Here is a 12,525-nt window from a genome sequence, read left to right as displayed (position 1 = left end):
GAAATAAATTATCAAATCTTAGGCTAAAACCTTGCTTTTTACTATCTTCTGAATGGCAATATGATGTACCTGCTAGCCTGGAAAAAAACCGAAAGGGGAGTTTGTATTTTGATTACCCTAATTCATGAATTCAAAAAAAAAACCATTCACACAAATTCGATCAAAACCGCCATTCACATAATGCATACATACCTCAAAATAGAGTCACTGTTTGCATTTAGAAAAGAATACGTTTCCAACTGTACTGACATTTACCAGTGGTTGATATGTGATACGTGATTATCCAAAAAAATAATATTAATGAAAATACTAAATGCTATGCGTGGGCATGTGTAGTTTCTTTTGAAGTAATTGTTGTACGTTGTTAAATTTTAATATACTGTCCAATGTATGATGTGTGACACAGTTGAGAAGCACCAGCATTTATTGAGTGACAGAGAGCCATTTCATGTCATGATTTATGCCTAGTTAATGCAAATCTGCATCTATTAGTGCCATGTGTCTGTTGTTTGTCATCTCACTATGCTAGCTTGAAGCTTTGTACCTCTTGTTTTCTTTTATACCATCAATTTACTCTCTTTACTCAAGACTTCAAATTGGAATGTCGAAGGAGAATAGATTGGTAGCTCTCTGTCAGCAGTCATGAAAGTGTGGACTCAACTGTGTGAATTATAGTCCTTGGGAACGAGTTCTTTTTTTTTTTATTTCGTGTTTTTTTTTTGTGTAGAATAAAAGTGAAATTTTCTGGAAGTCAGTCCCCAGTGTACGTTGATGGGTGTGTGGTTGTGAGTGAGTGGGGAGGGATCAGTTGTGTTTTCGTGGCAAATGATTTACTGTTGTCATTGGAATGGTATGCTATAGAGACATATCAAGTGACAACTATATAAGGAAAGTATAAGGATATAGCTGCTGGGCTGCATTAACATATATGAATATTAATGAGTTCCCATGATACACTGTTGGTTTGGCTGTGACATCAGCACAGACTGTGTGAATAGATTAGCCAGGGGAAAGTCTATAGATTATGGTTGGTTCTACGTCTTACATATTTATGTTGCATGGAATGGACAATTGATTGATTCTGATGAGCTCTCGTAACTGTCTGTATTGACATTTGGAAGACAGAAATCCAGCAGTGTCGCTGTGTTGATATACACCATATTTGTTATATCTAGTGGTCTTCAGTTTGTTGTGGAATATACTGTACATGCTTGTCAGCATATGCAGCATCTGTTCTGTGTTGTCATCTTATTTTCAAAGGGGTCTTTGACTTGTTGAAATGATTTAGGTATGTGCCCTTACTGCCATTTTAACTCTGTATGCTACACGTGAATGTAAGGGTTGTGGTCGGGCTATTGTTTGTATGTAGATTGGTTTATGCATCACTAGATTTGGCTTCACCTATTGTACTGGGGGGAGGCCATTGTGAAGCCATACACACGTACAGGGCTCGGCTAGTTAGTACATGTTGTGTTTTGTGGATTAACTTTCCCTTTGTAGGTAAAGTTCATCACTGCTTATGACTGTGTCGGTACTGTTTGCAATGTTACCTACAAAGTGTTGTCATTTAATTGTACCCCTGTAGGTACCAGTGAGAACGATTGGACAAGTTCTGAGGAAATAGACCCGTTAGATCGTATGTGGCATGTCCTGAGTGATCTCGATTCTGGGACCTGGTACGATATCCAAGTAGCAGCATTCAACATGAAGGGTACAGCCCAGTCACCTTTGGCAACAGAACAAACTAGCGGTGCAGGTAAAGTACACATTCTTTCTCCAATTTTTAGACTTGTTTATTGTACTCTAACAAAGTTAGACTCTGTATACGGGCTCATTAAACTATATAGAAATAGAAGAGATATTTAGTAGAGTATTTAGTTAATGTTACCTTTTAACAGTTGGTCTTGAATGACATAGTACTATAGCCAGCATTGTTAAAAGACCATTGAATTGGCGGCGGGGGTTCCTTTAAAAACTCTTGGATCGATCATGTGATATTTTACCAGTGAGTATCAATAACGGTATCGATAACGTAACCTGCTGTCAGTTCCATCAGTTATTCAGAACAGGTAGTCCTTATGTAAGGGTCCTAATATAGCCAATATAATATAATACATGTATTAATGAAGTCATTCACATTTACAGCTGTCTCAGATCCACCAGTTGATAAAAGAAGTATAAATAACTTGGAAATAAAAATGTAAAGTTATAATATCGTGATAATTACAGCATTGAGAAATAGCCACATTTAATTTGAAGATGGTAACATTAACATTAGTGATGTCGACAATACATGATAATATGCTGTAGTTTGTATATATGTTGGAATTACAAAACGTAGTTTTTGAATGTGCAGTGACATAGACATAATATTGATGTGAGATATTATACATACAGAAATTAATCTGAATCTAATTATCCTTATAAACACCGTCAGTCATTTACTCAGTCAAATTAGAGTTGTTATTGTGTGCATGCTGGACATAAATAAGTACAGTTATTGTTCTCTATAAAAAACACACTGGTGTGAAAGTATTCATTGTTAGTGTTCACTATAAATGCATTCATTGTATGAATTCATATTTTATGTCCAGTATGTGTAGTTAGATGTCCTGGTTCTCTCTGTCTCTGTTGAAATCAAACTAATTAAAATGATAAAATCAACCATTTTTTTTTTCTGTCATGTGTGTAATTTTTATGTATATTATATAATGGGCTAGTGGTCTAGCATTACACAAAGTAAAAACCACTATATTTATAATATGTACCATCCAGATAAAAGTTTGAATAAATATTATGTGTTTGTTGAAATTAAATTTAATTAAGGTTTGGGAAATGTACCATCCTGATGAAAGTTACATGATTTTATGAACAGATGGAACTGAAACTAATTAGAAATCTTACTGTACATCATTCTATGTTGAATCATTAATATACTGCTGTATTGTTGAGAAATAAAACTGATTAAAATTGGAGTTATAAAATATATACCATTGATGATCCTGCTAGAAGGTTGTTTTTGATATTAGGTCTATAGAATATATTGTTGTAGCATGAAGGTAATCTGAAAGGTCCAGATATTGATCCGTTTACGTAACTACTCACTACCCTATCTCTGAACAGGCTTGTGGTTTTAATTGCTGGTAATTAAAGTTAAGCATTATGTATAATGTTGTGTGACAGGTGCATTGGAGGCGTCAGATTCAGTTGTAAAGAAAGGATGGTTCATCGGTTTGATGTGTGTTATCGTCTTCCTTCTCATTATACTTCTCATCATCTGTCTGATCAAGAGGAACAAAGGTGGCAAATATCACGGTGAGTTGTTGTACATCATTAATGTTATAGTCAGAATTGTATCATACAAGGTGCTATAGATATATTGAAATCAAAAATCTGATCTCAAAGCTACGGAATGTCAGCTCTAGTGTGTGCCCTCTCATGATAGTTAAGTTTTGTTGTTGCTGTGGGTCAAAATGAAAGAAAAAGCTGGGATTTCTTGTGAGTCACCACATAGTAAGAGATAGGGGAACACCAAATGTTGGTGTGTCACTAGAAATTGTGTGTGTCAGTGGCATGTCAAATTGACTTAGAGGGCACACTGGTCAGCTTTGACTTGATGCACATCCTGGAGAGATATAGTATATACAGAAAAAAATTAAATAACTCTGACTTGGGTGCATACTAGAGTTACATATACAGAGAAACTGACTCGGTGCATATGCACAGAAACTGACTTGGGCTTGGTGCATACTATATACATGCAGAGATGCATACTAGAGATATATATATATGTAGAAAAACTGAACCACACGATGATATAGAAACACTACCACCCCTGACTACATGTGAGATAGTATTACATTTACCGGGGTGGGATTCAACAACTGAATATGGGACCCCCATCAACAAGTGATGTCATTGTATCAGTACATTTCAATAATAGTACACTGACTAGAAATATCAGCATGTCAGTGGAACGGGAACTATGCCGAGGTACTCTTGTAGTCTGACCCTCACTGCTGGCCTTTGTCTCACTCTTGTGTCAATGCCGTATTGTACAATGCTTCTGTTCTTTACAATATTGTTTGATTACTGGCTTAGAGGAATACATCAACTACTTTCAATTCCAGCTGTACAGGGGAGTGCCACATTTTGACTCTCACTGTGAATACAATGTGAAACAACTGTTAACCTCAAACCAGCAGACATGTGTTATAAAAATATAGTCAGTCCATATTTTTATGACAGTTGTCAGTTATTTTCACTTTTTATCAAAAACATTGACAGAATTTCAGTAGCATACATTGTATTTTAAAAGTTGGCTCTAAAACAAAATTAATCTGTTCCAAAAATTTTGAAAAAAAACAAGAATTTTGTTTGCTTAATTTCTGTGGGAAAGGGTATGCAACTGTAAAGGTTAAAGAGTTCACCATGTAACCATATGGGCATTGCCTCTTTCTGTGTGTCTGACAGAGAGGTCATCAGCAGACAGCAGTAGATTCAAGCCTTTAGTCACATTAGGACACATTGTATTCATCAAAGTTCGTGTAACAAACATATGATGTACCAATTTCATTGACATTTTTAATCAGAAAAAAATGAAACTTGTGAAAGGAATTTTGATGAGAACGTCATGTACCAATCCAACTTTGTGCTTTTGACAGAGTGATACTTGAAGTTTGCCCAAAGATTGCTATGTGGGTTTCTCACTAGATAAGTTAGATGACTTGTTTAGTAGTTCAAGTTTCTGTAAGACCTCTGTGCATAAATATTTGTTGAAAATTTCATGGCATGATGAAAGTCTTATTGTTTGATATGCATTTATTATACATTTGTAATTTGAACTTATGTCAAAGGAATTTTGATGAGAACATCCAAGTTTTGCCAACCAACAAAGGAAATTTATCACACAATTTGTTCTAGTAAGGAAAAATTAGTGTTGTGGCTGATACAAATTCAATAAAATATCACATTACTTTCATTGCAATTTCTTCATGAAATTTTCGTAGCATATTTTTCCAATGAAAGAGTTCCCCACAAAAGCCTGAGCTTACTAGTAAACAAACGGTTATATGCAAGGCAAGACATCCGTTAGCTTTATTTGAAATATGTTTTACCGTGAATATTATAGACATGTTATACATATATAAAACATGTGTGAAATATGTTTAGAATTCGTTGATAATTTTGTTTCATTCTTCCTGACAAAAACTTTGGTTTCTATGAGTAGAATTGATAAATTTGATATATTTTGCTGTTATGGCTCAGAGTCAGTAACTTTTGACTAATTATGATACTGCTATCTTGTAATCTGAAGTGATAAGATACATTATTAGTATACATGTACTGTACGACTTGATTGAGTGAGAATTGTCATAGAATACCATTAGATACTCATGTAGTTTCTCAGAAATATTCATACCGTACATCTTTTATTCGTTCAGTTTCTGAGAAGGAAGATCAGCTCCATGGCGATATAGAGAGTGATCCTCACAAGGATGATGGTGATGGCTTCAGAGAATACAAGGGAAAGTGAGTACAAACAAATAGACTGTAATCCTCTGTGTCGTTATTGGTCCATGCTAAGGGTAACAGTTATAAAATACTTCAAAGCACAGTATGGCAAAAGTGTTTTATTGTATGTCACTTATATTGGACCACCTCGTTATGCATTGTTTTCAATGGAGAAAGTGATGATGACGTAGCGATCCGTATATTCTGGTACTGACCGAAATCAGCCCGGAACTTTTTCTTTCATATTGACTGAAATCAACCTGGAACTATTTTGACATGCAGAAGCAAAATGCACATTTCTGTACATCAAAATCAACATTTATTTGTGAGGAATATGCATTTATAAATAGAAATTCTGTCGTAAAACAAACTCGTGCTACTAAAGTGACATCATAATACTACTTTGCAACAGTGTCAGTTTGTATAAACTTTATGTAATGTCACCCTTTCACCTCATGCATATAACCCAATATCAAGGCAATAATATATAATAATAGTATTACTCACATTATTATTATATTATCATTGTAATTGCCGTATTAGATACCCAGTATTGGTATTTTCAACATGATCACCAGATGTAAGTGAAACTATACTGTACATATCAACCATATGTGATATTTATCATGAATAAATGATTCTAAATGGCAACGCGACTAATGACTGCAAATACCCTGAACCATATGGTTTTTGACAAGTCCTGATGTGAATTACTACAATAAAAAATTGTGTTGGCCAAGCTTTCTGACATTAGACTCGCAGAATAGAGATGGTTATATTGCAATTTTTGACATGTACCGGTAGAATGTGTGTGTGTCATCATACGTGACATATTCATGGTGCCCAACCCAATTGTGTTAGGGACCATCGCACAATGTCACACAAGCTTAATAAATGAACATTGTTCTTTTAGGACAACAACAACCCCCCACCCAACCCCCACCCCACAAATTTTCACAAGTGTGATATCACATGTTTATGTACAATGTAAACCATGGTGAGAGATCTGTAGCATGTAAAGACATGATGGTAAACATGTTTACTTAGACAATGGTAAACACATCAAAATACTACCGGAAACCCAGCACTGTATCTCACATCAGTAAATTTGTATCACCTTATCAACATCTCTAGTAAATACAGAAGCTTATCATTGAAGGCATGAAAGATTTCGAAATTTGGTTAGAAGTACGAAAATGAAGTCCAGCAATCGCATTGACATCAGACCCCTTCCCCTCCTAAATGAACAATGTTTCAGTTATTCAGCTTGTGTGACATTGTGCAATCATCCCTTAGTAATACTTTCATGAGTAATTGTCAAGTGATGTATGATACGGTAGTTTTCCAATGTTTAGTTGGCAAAGTGTCAAACCTTGGTAGTCAACAACCCAGGAAAAAACACCAGTGCATTTGCTTGAATGAAGTGAGCCATGGAAAGACTTTAGGTACAAATAAAATTAGGTAAAAATAACAATGCAACTGATACAACAACAACAGGTGGTGCCTCAGATGTAGCTTCAGACAATATGTTATAAATGTGTACAGTTTTATCAATAAACAGAATTAAGGGATTCAGGGTTCCACCATGTGGTATATATACTTTTTAGTTAGCTCACACTAATTACATTGTATGTCTTTGCATGAACCTTGTCTCATTCCTGTTTTAATACCACAAGCAAGCAAATGCATCAGTGTTTTTTTTGTGGGTTGTAAATTATCTCTATGCGTCAAGTCCTGCTGTATCTAGTCTAAGTTTAGTGTCATGCCCTGAGTGTATCTACTCTTGTAATTGTCTGTATTGTTTAGGCATACAAACTGAAATAACTATGATTAGACCAGTGACACAACATTTTACTCATATCTCATGCTGTGCAGGATGGTAATAGTTATGTTTGCGTTGAAGACTTGTTGAATGTCAAACAGTTTTCTCACCACCACTTGTTACTTGTACATATCTACAGTTTTCCAGCATGACTTGATCAAAGTTTAGCTTTCCAACTAGTTTTCCAGCATGACTTGATCAAAGTTTAGCTTTCCGACTTGGTTTTCCAGCATGACTTGATCAAAGTTTAGCTTTCCGATTTCCAGCATGACATCAAAGTTTAGCTTTCCAACTTAGTTTTCCAGCATGACTTGTTATTTATGTCTAAATTATTCCACAATAAAAACTATTGTATAGGAATCAAAATTTATAGACACAGATTTGAAAAAAAAGAAAAGGATTTGCCCAGGATGATAAAATGAATGAAATACTTACATTTAATCACATGAGTTGGCTTAGCCCATCTTTTATCATTTAACAAAACAATATTTTTTTATTTAATGTTTACTACCCTGTAAATATCTTAATTATTGGAATTAGAATTATAAAGTATATATATTTTTTTTTAAAAGTTGTTTAGTCATACAGTTTCTATTATCAGTACATATTTTCTACATTTTACCAAACCAAGTATGAATAAAATGTGAGATTAACATATGGTGATGTGTAGTTGTAAACTTTGTTATGTCTGGATTGTAACGAGACTACAACATACATGCTACTATGTATTTGTAGCCAGCTACCAGCACTGACAAATATCACTGAACTCAAAATAACCCAGCCATCTAAAAATAATTTATGGATACTATGGTAGTTTTAGATTAACATAATAATAATACTGTGTAGTTGATAAAATCAAAGCAAATTACCGTGGTATTGTGTTAATTAGAGTCAAGAATTTCACATATTTTTTTTTCATTTGTTCATCGAAAGTGTAAAGCTTTATTATTATATTGTGCATGAGCAAAGTTGAACAAAAAATATGGAATATATACTCTGGTTGTTAGATGTCACAACATTGCGTGTCTCCGTCACTTGTTCTGCAGTGTTTGAAATATGAGTCAAAATATTCAAAATTGCCATTGGTCTCGCCCATTTTTTCTTTGATATTACTGGCACTGGTATAATTATGTTATTCTCCAATATTCTGCTTCATTCAGTCAGAAAATACTTGGGACCTAAGGGTTGTCACTACGAGTCACTGGACGACTAGCAACTCATAGTGGCACTGGTATAATTATGTTATTCTCCAATATTCTGCTTCATTCAGTCAGAAAATACTTGGGACCTAAGGGTTGTCACTACGAGTCACTGGACGACTAGCAACTCATAGTGACAAAGGCCTCTTAGCTCATGAGTATTTTCCTTGGCTGAAAAAGGAAAAATATTGTGAATAATATCTAATTATGGCAGCATGTATTTTTTACAAACCATTGACAGGCCTTGGTATGGCCAGGGCAATTATTCATGAACATAAAAAAAATGTCTATGTTAGAATAAGGTTTTACTGCTGGTGATTATATCACTTCGACCCTCTCTGTCAGTCATGATTAGAACAGCTGAATTATGTATTCTCAAGAATTTAGCCAGCTATGCGCATTTCACACTCACGCCATTGGCTGGTCCACTCTCTTATACACTTCTAAATTACCAATATTTCGTTACCGAGAAGAAAAGTTGTGGATTTGTAGAATTGATTGTAAAATTATTTTGACTTTTCCAAGGCTGGTCAAAGCTTTTATTTGTATGCAGTCCTTGACTTGACAAAAACGTGACAGTTTTAAAATACACAGTTTATACTAGTATAATGCAGTGGTTGTCTCAGTATGTTTAATGTCTTTACAGTTAAAGACAGTAAGAATTCACCAGAAGACTATACATTTGGCAAGTTGAGGTCATTATTTTACTGGGTAGATAACAACACATTTACAGCTGGACACAGTATGGTTGTTCTTGAGGGTACTCCAAAAAGCTAACAAATTTCTCTTTTCAATCACAGTTCTAATCTAGCAACAACCCCAAACTTGCCAAATGGTCAACTTTTACATTATGTGCTGTTTTCTGGCAAACACTTCCCATTGTCTGTAATTCTCAGAAACTGGGCAAGTATTAGTAAAGATACAATGGCCAATGATGAAACCGGTTCATTTTGTTCTCATCCATATTACAGAGACTCCCCTGATGAGACTGAACCTCTAAAGAAGCCAGACAATGCCAGTCACCGCAGCAGTAAAGTTGGCAGTGACACGGACAGTATGGCTGAGTACGGCGATGGTGGTGACACCGGACAATTCAATGAAGATGGCTCTTTTATTGGCCAGTACGGTGATGAGAAGAAGAGGAAACAGCAAGATCAAGCAGCTGATGGAGATGCGTCCTCACCCGCTGCATTTTCTACATTTGTGTAACCATCTCTAAAATACTACTGAGGGTGGTGGAAGTTACTATAATGAGAAAAGGCAGCTATTAAAGTGCCAGTATCTGTGGAAGAAGTCAATGCTTGTTGTAACAGGATCACCTGCAAGGTGCCTCATTATGTGTTCTGTGTTGGGTTTGTATGTCCTTGTGTAAGACACAAAGGCTAAACCTCTTTCAATTTCTTGAACATTATTAGAATTTATAGACCGTTGTTTATAAATGGTTCATCCATATGTGTATACCGAGATTTAGATTAGTAGTTTCACAGGCATTTTTAAACACACTAGTCTCTCTCATCAGACAGGCAATGTGACAATCTGTATATTTTCATTTTCCAACTTAATACTATATAGTAGTACTGATTACGTCATAGCTATTGCTATGGTTACGTAAACAACTGATCACACCCTAGCTAGCTATTGCTATGGTTACGTAAACAACTGGTCATTAGACCAAGTAGTGACTTCATCCAGAGTGGCACATATCAGTTGCTTTCAATTGAAATTTTTAAAGAGAAGAAAAAGAATCAATTATTATTTGTATTCTTGTAAAATGAAAAAGTTGAGAAAAGTGTATTATGGTTTTGTTTTCTGTTGAACCATTCTCTTACTTGAAGTCGCTCCTTAGGGGTGACAATATTTCAATGTTACCACTGTACTGCAGCGTTACAAGTCCAATTTAAATGCAGTAACAGTCCATTGGTTGTATTTTGTCCCATGCGTGTATAATCACTGTATATTTTTTATTTTTTTGTTGTTTTACGGGACCACACGCAATGCCAGACGTCAGCCAAATGGACTGTTTTTAAGTCAAGAGTATTTATTGTTTTTTGTTTTTCTCAATTTCCGAACATTGGTTGTAATGCTGCAGTTGCTAATTGAAATATTTCTGAACATTGGTTGCAATGCTGCAGTTGCTAATTGAAATATTTGTTTTATTGTCGTTATTATTTAGTCTCTTTAAATTCATTCTGCAGAGATTTATAAGTCATTATTTTTTACAAGTATAAGTATAACAATTTATAGACGAGATTTTTTTGAAGAGATGTTGTAAATGTTTTAGTGCGTTTCATGGTGCGAAATAAAGAGCCCCATTTGTTTCAGGCAAACAAATTTGACAGGCTGTGTCATCATGAACATTTGAAATATTATAATAATGTAGTACAGCAGAGACAGAATATACTTCAAATTTAAAAAAGTTAAAATTTTAGTAGATCATTTTCAAAAAGCTGGGGACTAAGTGGTTTTATTTATACCGGAATATAAAGAAATTACATCCTTTTGATTTGTGGAGTTTACAAATGATTACAATCGTAGTAACTTCTTAGTGTTAGAAGTTCTTTTCACAAAGTCATTCATCACTATGGCAACCAAAAGTCATTTATCGCCATGACGACATGTTGATAATTTGGTGGATTATATCAAGTGATCTCCACGTACTAGCTGTTCTAAGCCTTGTATACTAAACAGTGTTAAAGTCTGTTTTCTTGTACTTGGCAGCTCCAAATTCCATGTGTTCGGTGTTTTAATGTTAAATAAAACCTATTATATTAGTGTTACATCAGTGAAGTTTATCAAGATGGACTTTTTTGCCAATATTGGATGACTACTGTGGTCAAAACATTTCTTAATGTAAATTTATCAATGCATGGCTGATCTCAAAGCTGTTCAAAATGTTGTATACATGTCTTTTGATATAAGTCATTGTACTTTATGTGGTCAAAAATTTGATTATATTTACGTGATTGTACTAACTTGTAGAGATGCCAAACAAACTGTAGGCTAGTTTTACCAAGGTAAATTTGAGAGGATTTTGAAGAAGTGTGTGAATAGCGATGCCATACTAGAGTGCCTTTTTTTTTGGACCAGCCAGCCAATAACATAGCCTCTTGCCAAGACATGCAAGTCCCTCTTCAAATTTACCGTGGTATAATCATAGTAACTTGTTTGAGTCAGCGTATAGGGGTCAGTATTGTTAGTTTTACTGCGTGTCATTGTAGCAGGGCTTTTATCATGAGAAAAAAAAAACACTATGGTTTTACTGCCACTTTTAGTGAATTTTAATGACTCACCTTCTGTTTAATGCTTGTGTCTCGCAAAGCTGAAAATTTGGTCGAGTGTTTTTTATTGCAAATCATATAATAAGATTATTAGGGTTAATTTTCTCCAGATTATGTAAGTGCAATTGATTGAAGCTGTAGACGTTAGCATCATGGTAAATACTTAAAAATCACCACCAAAAAAAAAAAACACCGGCTGTAGCAAAGAAAATAGTATTACTGTTGTACAGATCGCTACACGTAGTTAAGTAAAAAGTTGATGATTGGAGTGAGTGATTGATTCCATGAGAAGTTTAACACATCTCAATAGTTTGATGCCTTGAAGTAGAAGGGAAAGCAAATCTTCAATAATGGAATTCGCTGGTTTTATTTGTTACAGATGATTATTACTGTATTTCCAAACTTCACTGAAATGTTCTTAACTATAGCTCAATAAAAGATTTGTTGTTGTGTGGAAATTGGTAGTAGTGGCTGTTTTGTCTTCTTAAATGACCTTAATAGTGGACAATAGTGAGTTGCTGGCTCAGTCTGTGTGCTCTCATTGCCTCCTCCATAAACTTATAGTACACTGTGAGATGCTACCTGTATGTTCTTGGTGTCTCCTCCATGGACTGTTTTAACAGTGCATGCTACTCCCTGCCTGCTGATGCTGTCTCCTCCATGAACTTCTTTAACAATGAGTGTGTACCCCTTTGGGAATTACTAAGTACAT

At 34.9% G+C, this 12,525-nt stretch overlaps 1 protein-coding gene across 3 annotated transcripts in view; it reads left to right on the top strand.

Annotated features, from left to right (window-relative positions):
- LOC144440915 (neuronal cell adhesion molecule-like) overlaps positions 1–12,265 on the top strand; it is an 81,895-nt gene extending 69,630 nt beyond the window's left edge. For all 3 annotated transcript variants that reach the window (XM_078130376.1, XM_078130384.1, XM_078130392.1), the window contains 4 exons: positions 1,586–1,756; positions 3,184–3,315; positions 5,445–5,532; positions 9,507–12,265. In XM_078130376.1, coding sequence (XP_077986502.1) covers positions 1,586–1,756; positions 3,184–3,315; positions 5,445–5,532; positions 9,507–9,744 — 629 coding nt within the window. In that variant the 3' untranslated portion in view covers positions 9,745–12,265. The remainder of the gene's footprint in view (positions 1–1,585; positions 1,757–3,183; positions 3,316–5,444; positions 5,533–9,506) is intronic.
- The last annotated feature ends 260 nt before the right edge of the window (positions 12,266–12,525 follow it).

The sequence above is a fragment of the Glandiceps talaboti genome, chromosome 1 (genome assembly GCF_964340395.1).
Source record: "Glandiceps talaboti chromosome 1, keGlaTala1.1, whole genome shotgun sequence".
Taxonomy (NCBI): Eukaryota; Metazoa; Hemichordata; class Enteropneusta; family Spengelidae; genus Glandiceps; species Glandiceps talaboti.
This window is presented reverse-complemented; position numbering and strand designations above follow the sequence as displayed.